Source organism: Glandiceps talaboti, chromosome 3, assembly GCF_964340395.1.
Source record: "Glandiceps talaboti chromosome 3, keGlaTala1.1, whole genome shotgun sequence".
NCBI lineage: Eukaryota > Metazoa > Hemichordata > Enteropneusta > Spengelidae > Glandiceps > Glandiceps talaboti.
Genome location: NC_135551.1, coordinates 6,025,784 through 6,039,462, shown reverse-complemented (window position 1 = coordinate 6,039,462; position 13,679 = coordinate 6,025,784). Strand labels below are relative to the sequence as shown.

Genomic DNA, 13,679 nt, shown 5'->3' with positions numbered 1-13,679 from the left:
GATGTGTGATATGACAAATACGGCAACATGAGGAAAACATTCATGATAGGAATTTCAATACAATTTGACTTAACATTACTGACTTATTATGGTAATTCTGCACCGATTCATGTCGTCACTAACTACGTGTCAGCTATAATTCCACAAGCTTACAGTTCAGGTCATCTAATACACATACTTTGTTACAGTAAGGCGAAAATAAAATAACTGCGTGTTTCAGATAACACAAAAAATTAGGATAGGAAGATCGGAATTTTATTTTGTTTTACTTTATCTTTTTAACGTGTTGTTATTTTTGAAAAATGTTGCTTCGATCAAAAACAAACAACGTGTCGGTCAGAGTACCCGGCCCTTCTGTTATAGTTTGACGTCACCGGGGAAAGAAAACAGACGTACATGAAGGACAAGAAGACAAAGAATGTCTTATCTTTTTGTTTTAAATGTTTAAAAACTGTTTATGGTCGGATGCTTAAACTAGGGTCGATCAGGTTATCGGAAACACAATATTTTTTATTTGGTCTAAAGATTATGAGTGGATTTAATTCACGGAACCATTTTTCAACTAGATAACACAAAACATATAGTGCGTTTTTATAGTTTTGTCTATAATGGCGTTAACAGGGCCGATAAACCTTGCCTCTAGCATATATGCATTCAACAACAAAATATCAGAAAGGACATCTCTCGCCAACGTCTATGAGAAACGTTTTTAATTATTTTCATGTATTTGTCACTTCACCGCTTGTGGTGCTGTTAAGTATCTGATCGGTTGGCTCTCAGCGATTCTCAACCCGGGGATTTCATATTTCTCACTAATCAGAGACTACTTTGGTTTTTTTTCCAAATTTCTCAAAAAATCATTATGTTCTATGTTAGTCTATAAGGTACGCCGTGACGGGGCGCCCTCACACATTACACCCCCCCCCCCCCGAAAATAGTGACAGCTCCCTTGGGTGCAGATTAGGTACAGAATAATGTTGTTAGTGGTGTCTCTATCGTTGTTAGTTTTGGCTAAAATGAGTAACAAGAAAAACATCATGTCCTATCAGTGAAATGCCAAGTTAACTTCAATTTTCCTGTACACTGTTTACTTTGTTCTTCACGGCCTGCGATAACGATAAGGCTAGAATTTAACAGTGATAATGTTGATAAGAATTCATACATGATTTACCCAGCCGTGTCTGTACCGATGATCTTGATATATATGTAGTACAACATGGCAGGTGTCGATAGTGACAAATACACCGTAGTTTTAGTGATGATACACACGACATCTTCTCATTTATACGATCTTTATATTCTTCTCTGACGCCAAAAAGACGTATTGAAGGAATATTTTGGTTATAAATGATTTTTGAAACATCCGCATCATGTTGATTTATAGGAAATGTCAATTTGTATCATAGTGTTACTTTCAGAGTACCAGAAACATTGTTATATAGTTAAAACAAATAAACAAAGTTACATTTTTGGTAAAGATGACCGCCCTCCTGTATTGCAGGGCAATCAGCTCTGAGGCAAAACCAGGAACGAGAGGTGAAGCCATAGAGAGATTTGTAAAAAAAAAAAATGTTTCCATGGTCCGTCGATTGAAGCATAGACAGTGGACGGAACTTCATTCAAATATTTCTATATGGTTGAAGGGGCTCCACTCAAAATGTTTTCCTACACATCGGTACGGAAGGTGATTCAAACATTATAGTATGTGAAAGTTCATTGTTGAATTGGGTCAGTACTATTGGCATACAAACTCATAAGTTTCAGAGGCATGCGTAGTGATTTCACACTCAAATCACAGCTCCACTATTACAAATGCACACCTGGAATTAATTCTCTCGGTGTCGGGTGTCCGATTTAATGTATGAATATCGTTGAGTTTGTGACATTGGGTTTTTCATATCTTCAACACTCCTTTATTTGCGCTTTTTCGTGTCGTCCATGTCTCAATGTGTAAAGTATACAGTTGCTTATTCATTTATCGACGTCTGTTAAGTTATAAGCCCACGGTCCTGGAGCCAAATCATTATCATTGTTTCTTCTACATTAAAATGAAATTTATCAACCGTAACTATCGAACTGTATGTGTGTGTTTTGATTACCCGTTTGAAAGAGAGATCGTGGGCTGTCTATTATTATTATAATAATGATTCCCGGAATAAGTCCAAGCCTTGATCCACGAAACAAAAATAAATATACACGAAACTAAACGTACGCTTTACAGACATTAGAGGTACCGTAGTGCAGGACTTGACAAATAGGTCTAACCTCAGACCACTATTTCTTATAATGGTCTGAACTCTAACAGAGCTTATGATACGATGTAGATATACGGTGTGCATCTACTATACAGTTTACCTGTATACTTAATTGATACAAGCTGTAGAGTTAGAAGTACATTTTGACATGGAGCAAAACTCCCTATCCAAAAAAATAAATAAATAAATAAAATAAATAAATAAATAAATAAATAAATAAATAAATAAATAAATAAATAAATAAATAAATAAATAAATGATAAATAAATAAATAAATAAATAAATAAATAAATAAATAAATAAATAAATAAAATGTTGAACAGGTAGTGTCATTTTGCCAGTAGTGGCTATTAGCTTGCCAAGTAAGTTATTCGGGGAGCATTTTAATGTCTTGACAAAGTGCTGATGTCAGCAACAAAAGGGTATCTTACGCTAAATCACGTATTAAGGTTTATTTCGCGGTTGTAAAAGGGTTCATTAACAACAAATGTGTAAACGTGTGCGCAGGCCAACGTAGTCCTAGATTTAAACTCGTGTCATTTCTATACAATTAAAGAATAATCAAATCAGTTCCTATTTATATGCCTTATAAGGTGCTGAGAGAGAGAGAGAGAGAGAGAGAGAGAGAGAGAGAGAGAGAGAGAGAGAGAGAGAGAGAGAGAGAGAGAGAGAGAGAGAGAGAGAGAGAGAGAGGGAGGGAGGGAGAGAGAGAGAGAGAGAGAGAGAGAGAGAGAGAGAGGGAGGGAGAGAGAGAGAGAGACAATTTACTCCATTTTTTCAAAAACTAACTGAAAAGTTAAACAAGCTTTAAAACAATCGATTGCAAAATTGACTCTTATCATTTGACGTCATTAATTGATTACCAGACACCTGTATTTTTGTTTTTATCCGTTTTTAAAAGGTACATCACCTACATCACCAAAAGGTACAATCTTCATGACTTGATAACTTTGATAATCGGAGAATGTACAAATCTATCCCCTATCTAATTGTTCTCATGTGATTTTCATTTTGTCAGACTACATTCCTTTATTTGGGACTGTTGTTATGTTAAAAACTCGATACTTTGGAGGAACGAGTTTTAATTTGGCAAAAAATAGATGTCTAATGAAATGGGGAAATTGTAGATCGTGTTCTCTGACCCTGTTTTTAAAGGGGCATAAACTGGGATTATCGTTTTATTTTTTTGTCTTTTGTCTTATTTTATTTATTTATTTATTTATTTATTTATTTATTTATTTATTTATTTATTTATTTATTTATTTATTTATTTATTACATGGTCGAATGTAAACGGTTATTCTGATTGAAACTAGAAGTCGATTGAAGAAAAAACAATACACAGGCTTGTTGCAGTACTTGTGTGTGACAATAACAGATATCACGACAGTCAAAAAGAGAGAAGATGTAGAGAAATCAGTTCGCAAAGCCAACCTGGTGACATGTATGTTTGCAAAGATCGTGTGCTGTATGGTAACTAGACATCAAACACACAACGAATAGAGAATAAATTATTGGTAACATTGTCTTTTCGGTCTTCATTTGTTTGCCTTGGTTTATTTTTGATGTTGTGGTTCTTGGCATTATCGCCTCTAACTACGGCCAAGCCGTATTCCTATATTGTAGATTTTGATTGACGACGGAGTAGAAATACGAAAAGTATTTTTTTTTAATGAAAATAAACTGGTGACTCCATCATTTTGACAATCTCTTCAAGTATTCATTCAAAATACTATTTGAAAATTAAAGTGAACAAAATAAAATTAATAAAGAAATGTTTATTAAATACTTGGTTGTATCACAATCAATGGCCAATGCTTCACATATATTGCACTTTGTTGGGGCAACAGTTAAAAGTCATAGACAGTTTATGAAAAAAAGTTAATCTAAATTGTGCTACTTAATTACAAGATTACATTAAAAGATTTAAATGGTACAAGGATATGAATTGAACTGATCAGAGAGTGGAAGACTGGGAATGGACGACAACTTTGAAATGGAAGGAGGGAGACGGGAATAGAAAAGTGGGGTGATGTCAGGAGGGAAGGGAGCTCAAATGGGGAGAGCATGACTTGGTAAGACTTAAAGGAGGCAAGTCAGAGATTCCCGGGCGGAGTTTATATAAAAAAGATATGACATATAAAAGATATTAATCTTGTTATATCAGAATATTAATTTATATAATTCTAAGAATAATTCCGTGTCTGGCTTACCTCTGAACTAGTAAATATAGATTATATACTGGCAAAAGCCACCTGAGCTATCGATATCGATAAACAAGTTCTAGAATCAAACTAACATCATCTAACCCAGTATACCAATTCAGGTCAATATTATCAGTAATAAACCCTAAATGAATTAATCTTCATGAACACGTCAATTGATTTCAGATATCATATCTTATTTTTCTCTAATTACCCTAATTTATTTCAATGATCTGACATTGATAATTATTTAAGGTGATACAAATCTATGTTTACCGACGTCCTTATTTATTTGGCCGTACATCTCATGATTGCATCTGACGATACGAAACGAACCTCTGTCAAGCGGTAACAATCCGAGTGCATTCTTTCCTGAGACTGCAAGATATTTGGAAACTTGCCCGAACTACGCCATAGTCGAGCGGCGATCCTAATCTCAAGATCCGCGAGGAGATATATCCGAACCTAAAACCTCAATAAATTTTAGTGCCTATACTTAAACTCCGAATAGCCTCTAGCCTACCATAGTTTGGACTGTACTCTTTCAAATATAAAAATAATAATAACATTCAGATAAGGCTTCTTAAAAAACAAAATTAATAAGACTATGTGTTTTGGTTTGGGATTTGTCGATAGTCAATTGATCGAGTGGTTTCACATTACCACTACGAGGGTTAGGCCATTGCATGGTTTGGATTTCTGACTACTGGAGAGGCTGATTAAATTTGCCACGCTGCGTACCAAGATTAATGTCGTTCAGTTTAACTGCACGCGATTTCCCTCAGTGTCCTCCTGCATTAACGCAGAAGTCGTGATGGGTGGACCTCATTGCACTGGATTTCTTTGGAGACGACCGCTAATATAATACATGTATATTTACAGTTGTGCTATCTGTAACGAGAGTACTATGTCTTCGATCAGACAACTGTAAGTCTATTCACTGGTATTATTAAAATACCAATAATTAGACAATGATCCTGTTAATAAAAGGTCGATTTCATCCATAAGTAGAACTGTAACAGTAATAGTCAAAAGGTTGAAATTGTGATCGTGTTGGGAGGGCGCTGATTTTAAAGTGCGGACCTAAAATTCAATCTGATTGTCTTTATTGTACCATAGTATGTGTACAGCTACACAAATATGTGTACCAATACACGATTAAAAAAATACTGATCATGATGAAAAGAGCTTTAACAAATAAAACGATTCAGTTGCTACTGTAGCTTTAAAACTAAATATCCAGTCTGTCCCTGTAAATGTTTTTGGTATTCTTATGTAGCGATTGTTCACTTTGAAATCAAATTGGCTGTCTTGGTCCAACTGAGAACAGTAAAACTACAATACATTTCAATCTGTTATTGATACACTTTTAGCAAAGTCACAGGGATGATTGAAATACAACCAGCGACAATCAAGCATTTACCAACAACTTGTTACAAACAGGAAATTAAAGGAAATAAACGAATCGGATTAATAACACAGAACGTTGGAACGGAAGTACAGATTCTATTTCAGCATTTGATAAGAACAACTATGTGATCTGTTTTACATTAGCTCACATCCACAAACAAATTTTAGGCTGGGGTCAGAATTTACGGCAGGGGAGAATTTTTTTGGTCAAAATATACAAACATACAAATTTGCTTGGCTGTGGACTGCCTCATAATTAAATGTATGGTAGGTAAATAAAGTGTACAGTTTTGCAAACTACAAGGTAAGCGACTGCTCCTGGGGTTTAAATGTTCAAAAGGGTCTCCAGAGAGAGAGGGAGAGGGAGACAGACAGACAGACAGACAGACAGACAGACAGACAGACAGACAGACAGACAGAAAGACAGAAAGACAGATAGACAGACAGAGACTACAGACAGACAGACAGACAGACCGACAGACAGACAGACAGACAGACAGACAGACAGACAGACAGACAGACAGACAGATAGACAGAGACTACAGACAGACAGACAGACAGACAGACATACAGACAGACAGACAGACAGACAGACAGACAGGCAGGCAGGCAGGCACACAGACAGACAGACAGACAGACAGACAGACAGACAGACAGACAGACAGACAGACAGACAGACAGACAGACAGACAGACAGTTTGTGACAAGTTCCGTTTGTAAATGCTTGCTTGTCACTGGTTGTAAGAGAACATTTTGATTCATACAAATAAAACTACACATGTTAAATGATTCAAAAGTAGAGTCATAATGGCTGAATGGTTAGAGTGGTCAGCTTTGAATCTATACTACATGTAGCAGGTTTAGTTGGATTCCGTTGCTGCCGTTTGTTTCTAAATGGCTAAAGTCATCGCGCAATAGTTTAACCACAATTGTGCCTCAACCAACCCAGCTGTGTAATTTGGGACCTGATCAGATCGGAGGTTGCAATGTGAATGCTTTAATCCTATGCACTTATAAAGTCTGCAATGGATTGTATGCACCCTATGGAGTTAAGGAAATAAACGGCCATTGTGCCGCTATAGATCCGTGCCTGGGATAATAATTGCAAATTTTACTGTAAGCAAGGAGTGGGAAAGCGCTATATATAAACCAACACTATTATTATTACAAACTTATATGTAAATTAGAACTTATAATACAAATGTTTAACTGATGTCAATATTAAAGTATAAAGTCAAAAAAGGGCAAGCCATTCATCCGTTTTAGAGTGTCATTATATATGTTGTCGGTTATTCAAAAGGTCCTCGCACTATTTTACGTACGTAATGCAACATTACACTTAACCAGCGCTTGTCATGAACTGACCTCAAACTTTGTATCATATGCTAAAACTTATAAACGATCTAATGACATAATTTATTATACGTATAAAAATGTCGACTAGATCCCTAAATATATGTAACGGTTCTAAAAATGTCAGAAGACGAGTACAATTGTCTTGTCATAGATGATATTCATCGATATTAAGTTAAACATTATAACTAGCATATAGTTTGATCGAACTTTTATGCAAGTATTTTCACTTGAGTAAAAAGCTTGAATGTAGACTCAGCTTGATCAGGAGTCACTTTACTTAAACTTAAAATTGTCAAAAGTCCAAACCGATCAGTTCGTATCATTGGTCATCCTAGAGAGATAAATACCCATTAAAGCTGCACAAGCCGTAACTGGAACTTTTTTTGTTTTAAATGAATGTTTTGTTAGGTTCAATAACTAATTATACATAATATATATACATACCATGAACAATATTGCATCACCCATGGGTGAACATGTTTTGTAGCTGTATACACAATATATCAAATCAAATAAATTTTTGGGTCCGCACCCAAAATAAGCGCCCTCAACGGTGATAACCTTCAACCTGTTTCTGTTCTACTTATGGATAACATCGACCACTGGTTAGCATATACAATGTACAATTATTGGAATTTTAACAATTTTGAGTGAGAATTGTGGTTGTTTGATCGGAAGAATGATACTCCAGTTTTATACAACTAGTAGTTTCAACATAACAAACTCAAAACCGAGCTTTTGCTCAAGATTTAAAACATGCCACTACACCACCTATATGGATAATATTGACCACAAATCAACAGAAACAAAGCCTTTTTACAAGTAATTAAACCAGTGGGCGTTGGGGACTCTACTGTATGGTTAAGCCTACATCAATCAATAATAGGGTTTCGTTGTTGTGTACGTGTTTTATTTAGACCAGAATACTCAACTTTTAGCGATACACATTTCACTGTGTATTAATCTATAAGAAATACAGCACATGGAATTTGTATAGATTGGAGAGCCAGCAATGATGCGACAGTAGCATTGTTTGTTTCTTGCACAGGGTGATTTGATAAATTGAAATAGAGTAAAATAAATACAATAATTGTATGTCGCTTCACAGGGAACAAGGACTAGACATATTACGCTGGCTGCTTGGTTTGTGAACCGCGCATATTTTTGGAACTAGAAACCCGTCAAGGTAGAGTTTGATATAGATTATGAAAAAATATTAATTTTGTCACTTCAAGTACTCATACAGTCCGTTGGAAAAAGATTGGTGAAGGTCATTAGTACGTACACAATTGATGAAAATAAACATTTACAAGATACATATACAGGCTACATTCACTATATGCCATGGAAAGTGCGATGACACCAGCAACGCAAGGACGACACGAATACCATCGTGTATCATTATATGACAAGATTCATAGACAGGCCGATTCTATATTTCTATGACAATAACGTTACATAAGTGTATCATATATTTCTGAAAATGCCGATCAATCATGGAGGTGCAACATAGATGGGGTTATTTCTAGTAACATCTTGCACCCTGTGATGTCTTATTTCCTACAATTTCAAGAGGTGATCCGGTCGTAATGCACTTATCAAAAAAAGGCTGGGGGACAAAATGACCAGGGCGCAAAAAGGCCGAGGAGTTGGGGGGGGGGGCAAAATTATGGGAGGGGGCAACATGCCTGCTTCCACTATATACACAATGTACCCTCTCACGTAAAGGTGGGTGTTTAATGACAGATAAATCAAAAACATGTTAACTCCTGTTAAAATTATCCATTTAATTATAAGGATGCTAGTATTACTATTTGTGAATACATGTATGGTGTGTGTCAATATACAGTGCCATTTCTGACATTTCGTGTAGTCGACAATCGTGCTGGTCTAGTCTTACTGTACGTCTAATCTATTAATGAAATGAGACACACAATACATGTATCCGCAAATAGTAATACAGCTTGCATATGTTCCAGTTATTAATAAATAAGTGGACACATTTAGCTAAAAATTACATACGATTTTGATTTATTTATCTTTCAATAGATTTGTGAGATAGCCAGTAAGATGGACTGTTCGTTATTTTAGTTCACAAAAACATTTTATAAATTGTAGTTACGGTAGATACACACACGTAACCAAATGAAAGACATTCTCGATATGCCACGTCATGTCAGTATCAAATGTAAACGAACGCGGATTAATTGAAGCCTTCTTTTAGATAGAGTGGAGGTGTGATAACTGAAAACCAACATGTACACGTTTTTAAGGATATTTCTTAATTCTCAACAGATGTAATTTATAGACCTTACCCATATTTATTTTTACGTCGATTTACCCTTACCCCTAATTTAACTTTGTCAGACTAGCCTGGAAACTTTGCTGAAGATGGAACGATATCGGATGAGTACGGGTATACAGTAAACTCTGCCCTCTGTCACGCAAGTCTATACGCAGGCTCAGAAGAATTTGTTTTCTTCGTAAAACATTGCTGTTAAAGTTGCCGTAACACCATTTTCAACCAATCAATCAATCAATCAATCAATCAATCAATCAATCAATCAATCAATCAATCAATCAATCAATCAATCAATCAATCAATCAATCGATTGAGATATAGATGGATTAGTAAATAATTGTATCTAATCCTTACATAAAGACTTTGTTGTCGAAATATCTCAGTATGTTGGCATTTATTTGAAAAATAACATGAAAGTTTGCAGAAGTAAAACTAGAAAGTTTGCTCATAACAGAAGTGAAATGACTACCATGGAAATGTCTTTTCCACGACATGCACGCAGGTATAGGTATGTAGGTAAGCAGGTAGGTAGGTGATTTGTCATATATACGTATATCATAATTCATTTATGCAAACAATTATTATTCAAATGACGAGGTGCATATATCATGAGTAACATCACTCTACGAATTACATGATTGTGACAGTCATGCAATTAGTACGCAGACTGGCCAGTCGATCCGCGTACAGTATCCATGTATCAAACAGGTGACCTCGACGCCTTTTACCGGATGGTGAACTTACGCCTATGTTGACATAGTATTCGTTATGACTTTATGTTCATGCACTGAGACATGTTGTGGTAGAACCACTGAGAGATTGTCGAATATATATTTACCGGCCGATCGGCACCCGGCGTATTAAAAATACGTAGTCGATGTTCCATGACATCAAAAACATACCGATTCTGATGTAACACCCCATGTATAACTGTACCATGTCTCTATTTACTGGAATACAGTCAGTCAGATACATGTTGAAATCCGAATACAGCCAGATGTAATACGGAAGTAAGTGTATGTGTGTGTGGTTGCTCGGAGCTATTTAAGGCGGTTAATACTTACCAGCAAACATCAATGTAGCCAACCATGGCCACCCGTCTAACTTCATCGTTACTTGTGTTGTAGTGTAGACACGGAGATAGGATTTGAACGATTCTTAACCGCTGCTGTCTTATGTCGTAATGGCGGATTTGAGCGGGGAACGACGTCTAGTTATTTATTTACAGCTTTGGTGGTACAGAGTGAGCCATTCCAATCTAGTGAGAGAATGGCACTTGAAACTAGTTAATATTTAACCGAAAAAGGGTGAACCTTCGTCAGATTTACGACGTCAGCACTAGTGTTTTACATCGAATTAGCCTACCTGTAGTCTGTAAGGTACGCCGTGACGGCGGGGTATCGGCCAACCCCTCCCAGAGGAGCTGAGGAGTCTGGTGAGGGTAACGTCACGACGTATCGTACAGTCTAGCCTACCAATTGACTTGAGAACGGCTATCACTACACTATTCCGCTATCGTAACCGACTTTACAAAATTCAAAATTTCAAACTGCCAGTTAGGATAGCGGAATAGTGTATGTAGTGATAGCCCTTCTCAAGTCTACAGGTAGGCTAACATCGAATAAACAAAGTCCCTACGTGACACTTTCTGAAATAAAAACTGTTAACACAAGTTTTGAACTGAGTTATTCATTTATTCATTTATATACGCGAGTGTTATTTTCATTCTTTCAGTAGCTATACATAGAAAGTATGTCAGTAGACACGTGACATATGGGTTACCTCGACAACTTTTAAAGAACTTATGAACAATAAATTAGTGAAGTGATGATGCACAATTATGTTTCCAAGGAAGTGTTTTTAATACACGACTGCGACGTTTGCAAAATCGGTTTCTAAAATCTGAAGTAATCGTGTATTTTAGACACTACAACGCCATACCATAAAGCCCTAACCCCCCCCCCCCCCCGAAAAAGGTTGAGCATGATGAAAGGCCTAGGCGTTATATGTATCCCTTTATCATAGAGATACGAAGTGTTCACATCCTGGAAACAATCTCTTTTCTTTTTGATGAAAGGCTGCACCGCTGTGAGAGATATTGTTGAATGTGACATACGCCCTCAATACCTGTATGAATTGCATTTGTTTTTTATCAATCCCACACCCGATAGCGTATTCAATATAGCGCCCCCAATAATACATAAGATTTACCTTTGTTTTCATCAATTGCACCAACCACGCCTTTCTCGCCTTACAGTCGTTTAAAATGGCCATCTGGATGAGGATTGGGTATTTATTTGGATTTTTAATTTATAAAACAGTTTTATCATGGCGTTCTACTTGAAACATCAACATAGGCCAAGTCTATTGTGACTCAATAGATTGCACTTTAAAACATGAGTAAAACGTTTGTTATTGTACGTACAATAACAAATATTTATGTTTATTGCTAGTTAGTAAGTTTTGGCGTAATAAACAAGGGCTTGGCAGATATTGATTCAAATTATTGGCAGATATTAATTCTCACATTTCTGCTGAAGCAACGAAATATGTACCTCTTGGCAGTACGTCTTGGGAGGTGCCGTAAAAGAGGCTGTAGTTTTACGACGATGTTATTTTATAGCATATGGTTCATCTCTGCAACTTTTATAAAGAACAATAAATCAATTATTTTCCCTCTAATGAAGAGATGATGCATACGTGTGTCTCCCACAATTTTTTTTAATACACCACTTCGACATTTGTAAAATCTAAAGTACTTATGTACTCTAGGCACTACACCATATCATACAGTCCCCCCCCCCCCGAAAAAAGTTGGGGGGAAAGGCGTTATGTGTCCCTTTCTCATGGAGATTCGAAATTTTTACACCCTAAAAACAATCCTTGTCTTAGGCTGAAATCATGCTGCCCCGCTGTGAGACAGGTATTGATGAATGTGACATACGCCCTCAACAGCCAGATATGAATTACATTTTTTTTTCTCAACAACCACATCCCCGATAGCGTATTCAATATGATATACGCCCCAGTTGTCATTTACTGGTATGAATTTATAAACATATTGAACTTCAACATACTTGAAGTTCATACATGAACTTGAACTGGGCGAACTCGAAAGGGGGATTTCGTTAGGAGAGATTTGTATATTTGCTTTGCTTCACAAAGAGAGGCGGTTTAATCTCACGTTGCCTTTTAATCAATTATGGAGAATATGACATTTTTCTTGATATATCATAACCCGACGAAATCAGGCTGACGAAATCAATTTTTATCATTACTTAATTAGAATAACGGTGATCTTAAGAATCGAGAGCGTATGTGACCATAATATGTCATCGGAAGTTTTACATTATTATGAAAACCATATTTTCGAAAAACAACCAACTAACCATAGTTCGCAAATATCTGACTGATACAAGACTGGCAATCGAGGTTTAGATACTAATACAACTAGTATTAGTCGATGTGGAAGTTTCCATTCAGTCTATCTGGTGGGTGGGGGATAGCGGTATAATCATAGCTGATACCAATCTGATTAAAATCTGATGTTAGATAGGCTGGTTTTCCTGTATTTACCTTTATTCCATCGTTATTGCGTCTTTTACGTGAGTTTATTTCCCCGGGCGAACGCGAAAGGCGTTCGGCCGGGGGGGGGGGGGACTCCCGTAAAAGACGCAATAACGATGGAGTAAAGGTAAGTACAGGAAAACCAGCCTATCTAACATCAGATTTTAATCAGATTGAGCTGATACAATCATCTCGTAATCAGGTAAACATTGTTCCATATTCATTGACAAACACCAACCTATTGTGAATACAATTAAACCAAATTAAACATCCTTTCAATAGCTTTTCGAAACATGACACATGATATGTTTTGCCAAGTTGTGTGCATATACTGGGAGAGAATGAGAATGACGTATTCAATAGCCACCAACAGTCTATTCGTAAATAAAAATGTCCCTTTCCTTCAACTTCTCAGTGATTTCTCGGTCAAAATATTCGTTTTGTGCAACAGTGAAATAATTCTTACAATCTCCAATTCTTCCTTTCCTTAAGAGATTTTTCACTTCCATGGTTAAAGAAATTGTCTTTTCGTTCAACTTCATGACCTCGAAAGCAGTACATTGTGCAACGTGTTGTACTTTAATTG

The 13,679-nt window shown here is 36.3% G+C and overlaps 1 protein-coding gene across 1 annotated transcript in view; it reads right to left on the bottom strand.

The window, feature by feature from the left end:
• The window catches only part of LOC144432725 (xaa-Pro aminopeptidase 1-like), a 29,364-nt gene extending 18,752 nt beyond the window's left edge, over nt 1-10,612 (bottom strand). The window contains exon 1 of the mRNA XM_078120992.1: nt 10,591-10,612. Coding sequence (XP_077977118.1) covers nt 10,591-10,600 — 10 coding nt within the window. The 5' untranslated portion in view covers nt 10,601-10,612. The remainder of the gene's footprint in view (nt 1-10,590) is intronic.
• Between the last annotated feature and the right edge of the window lie 3,067 nt (nt 10,613-13,679).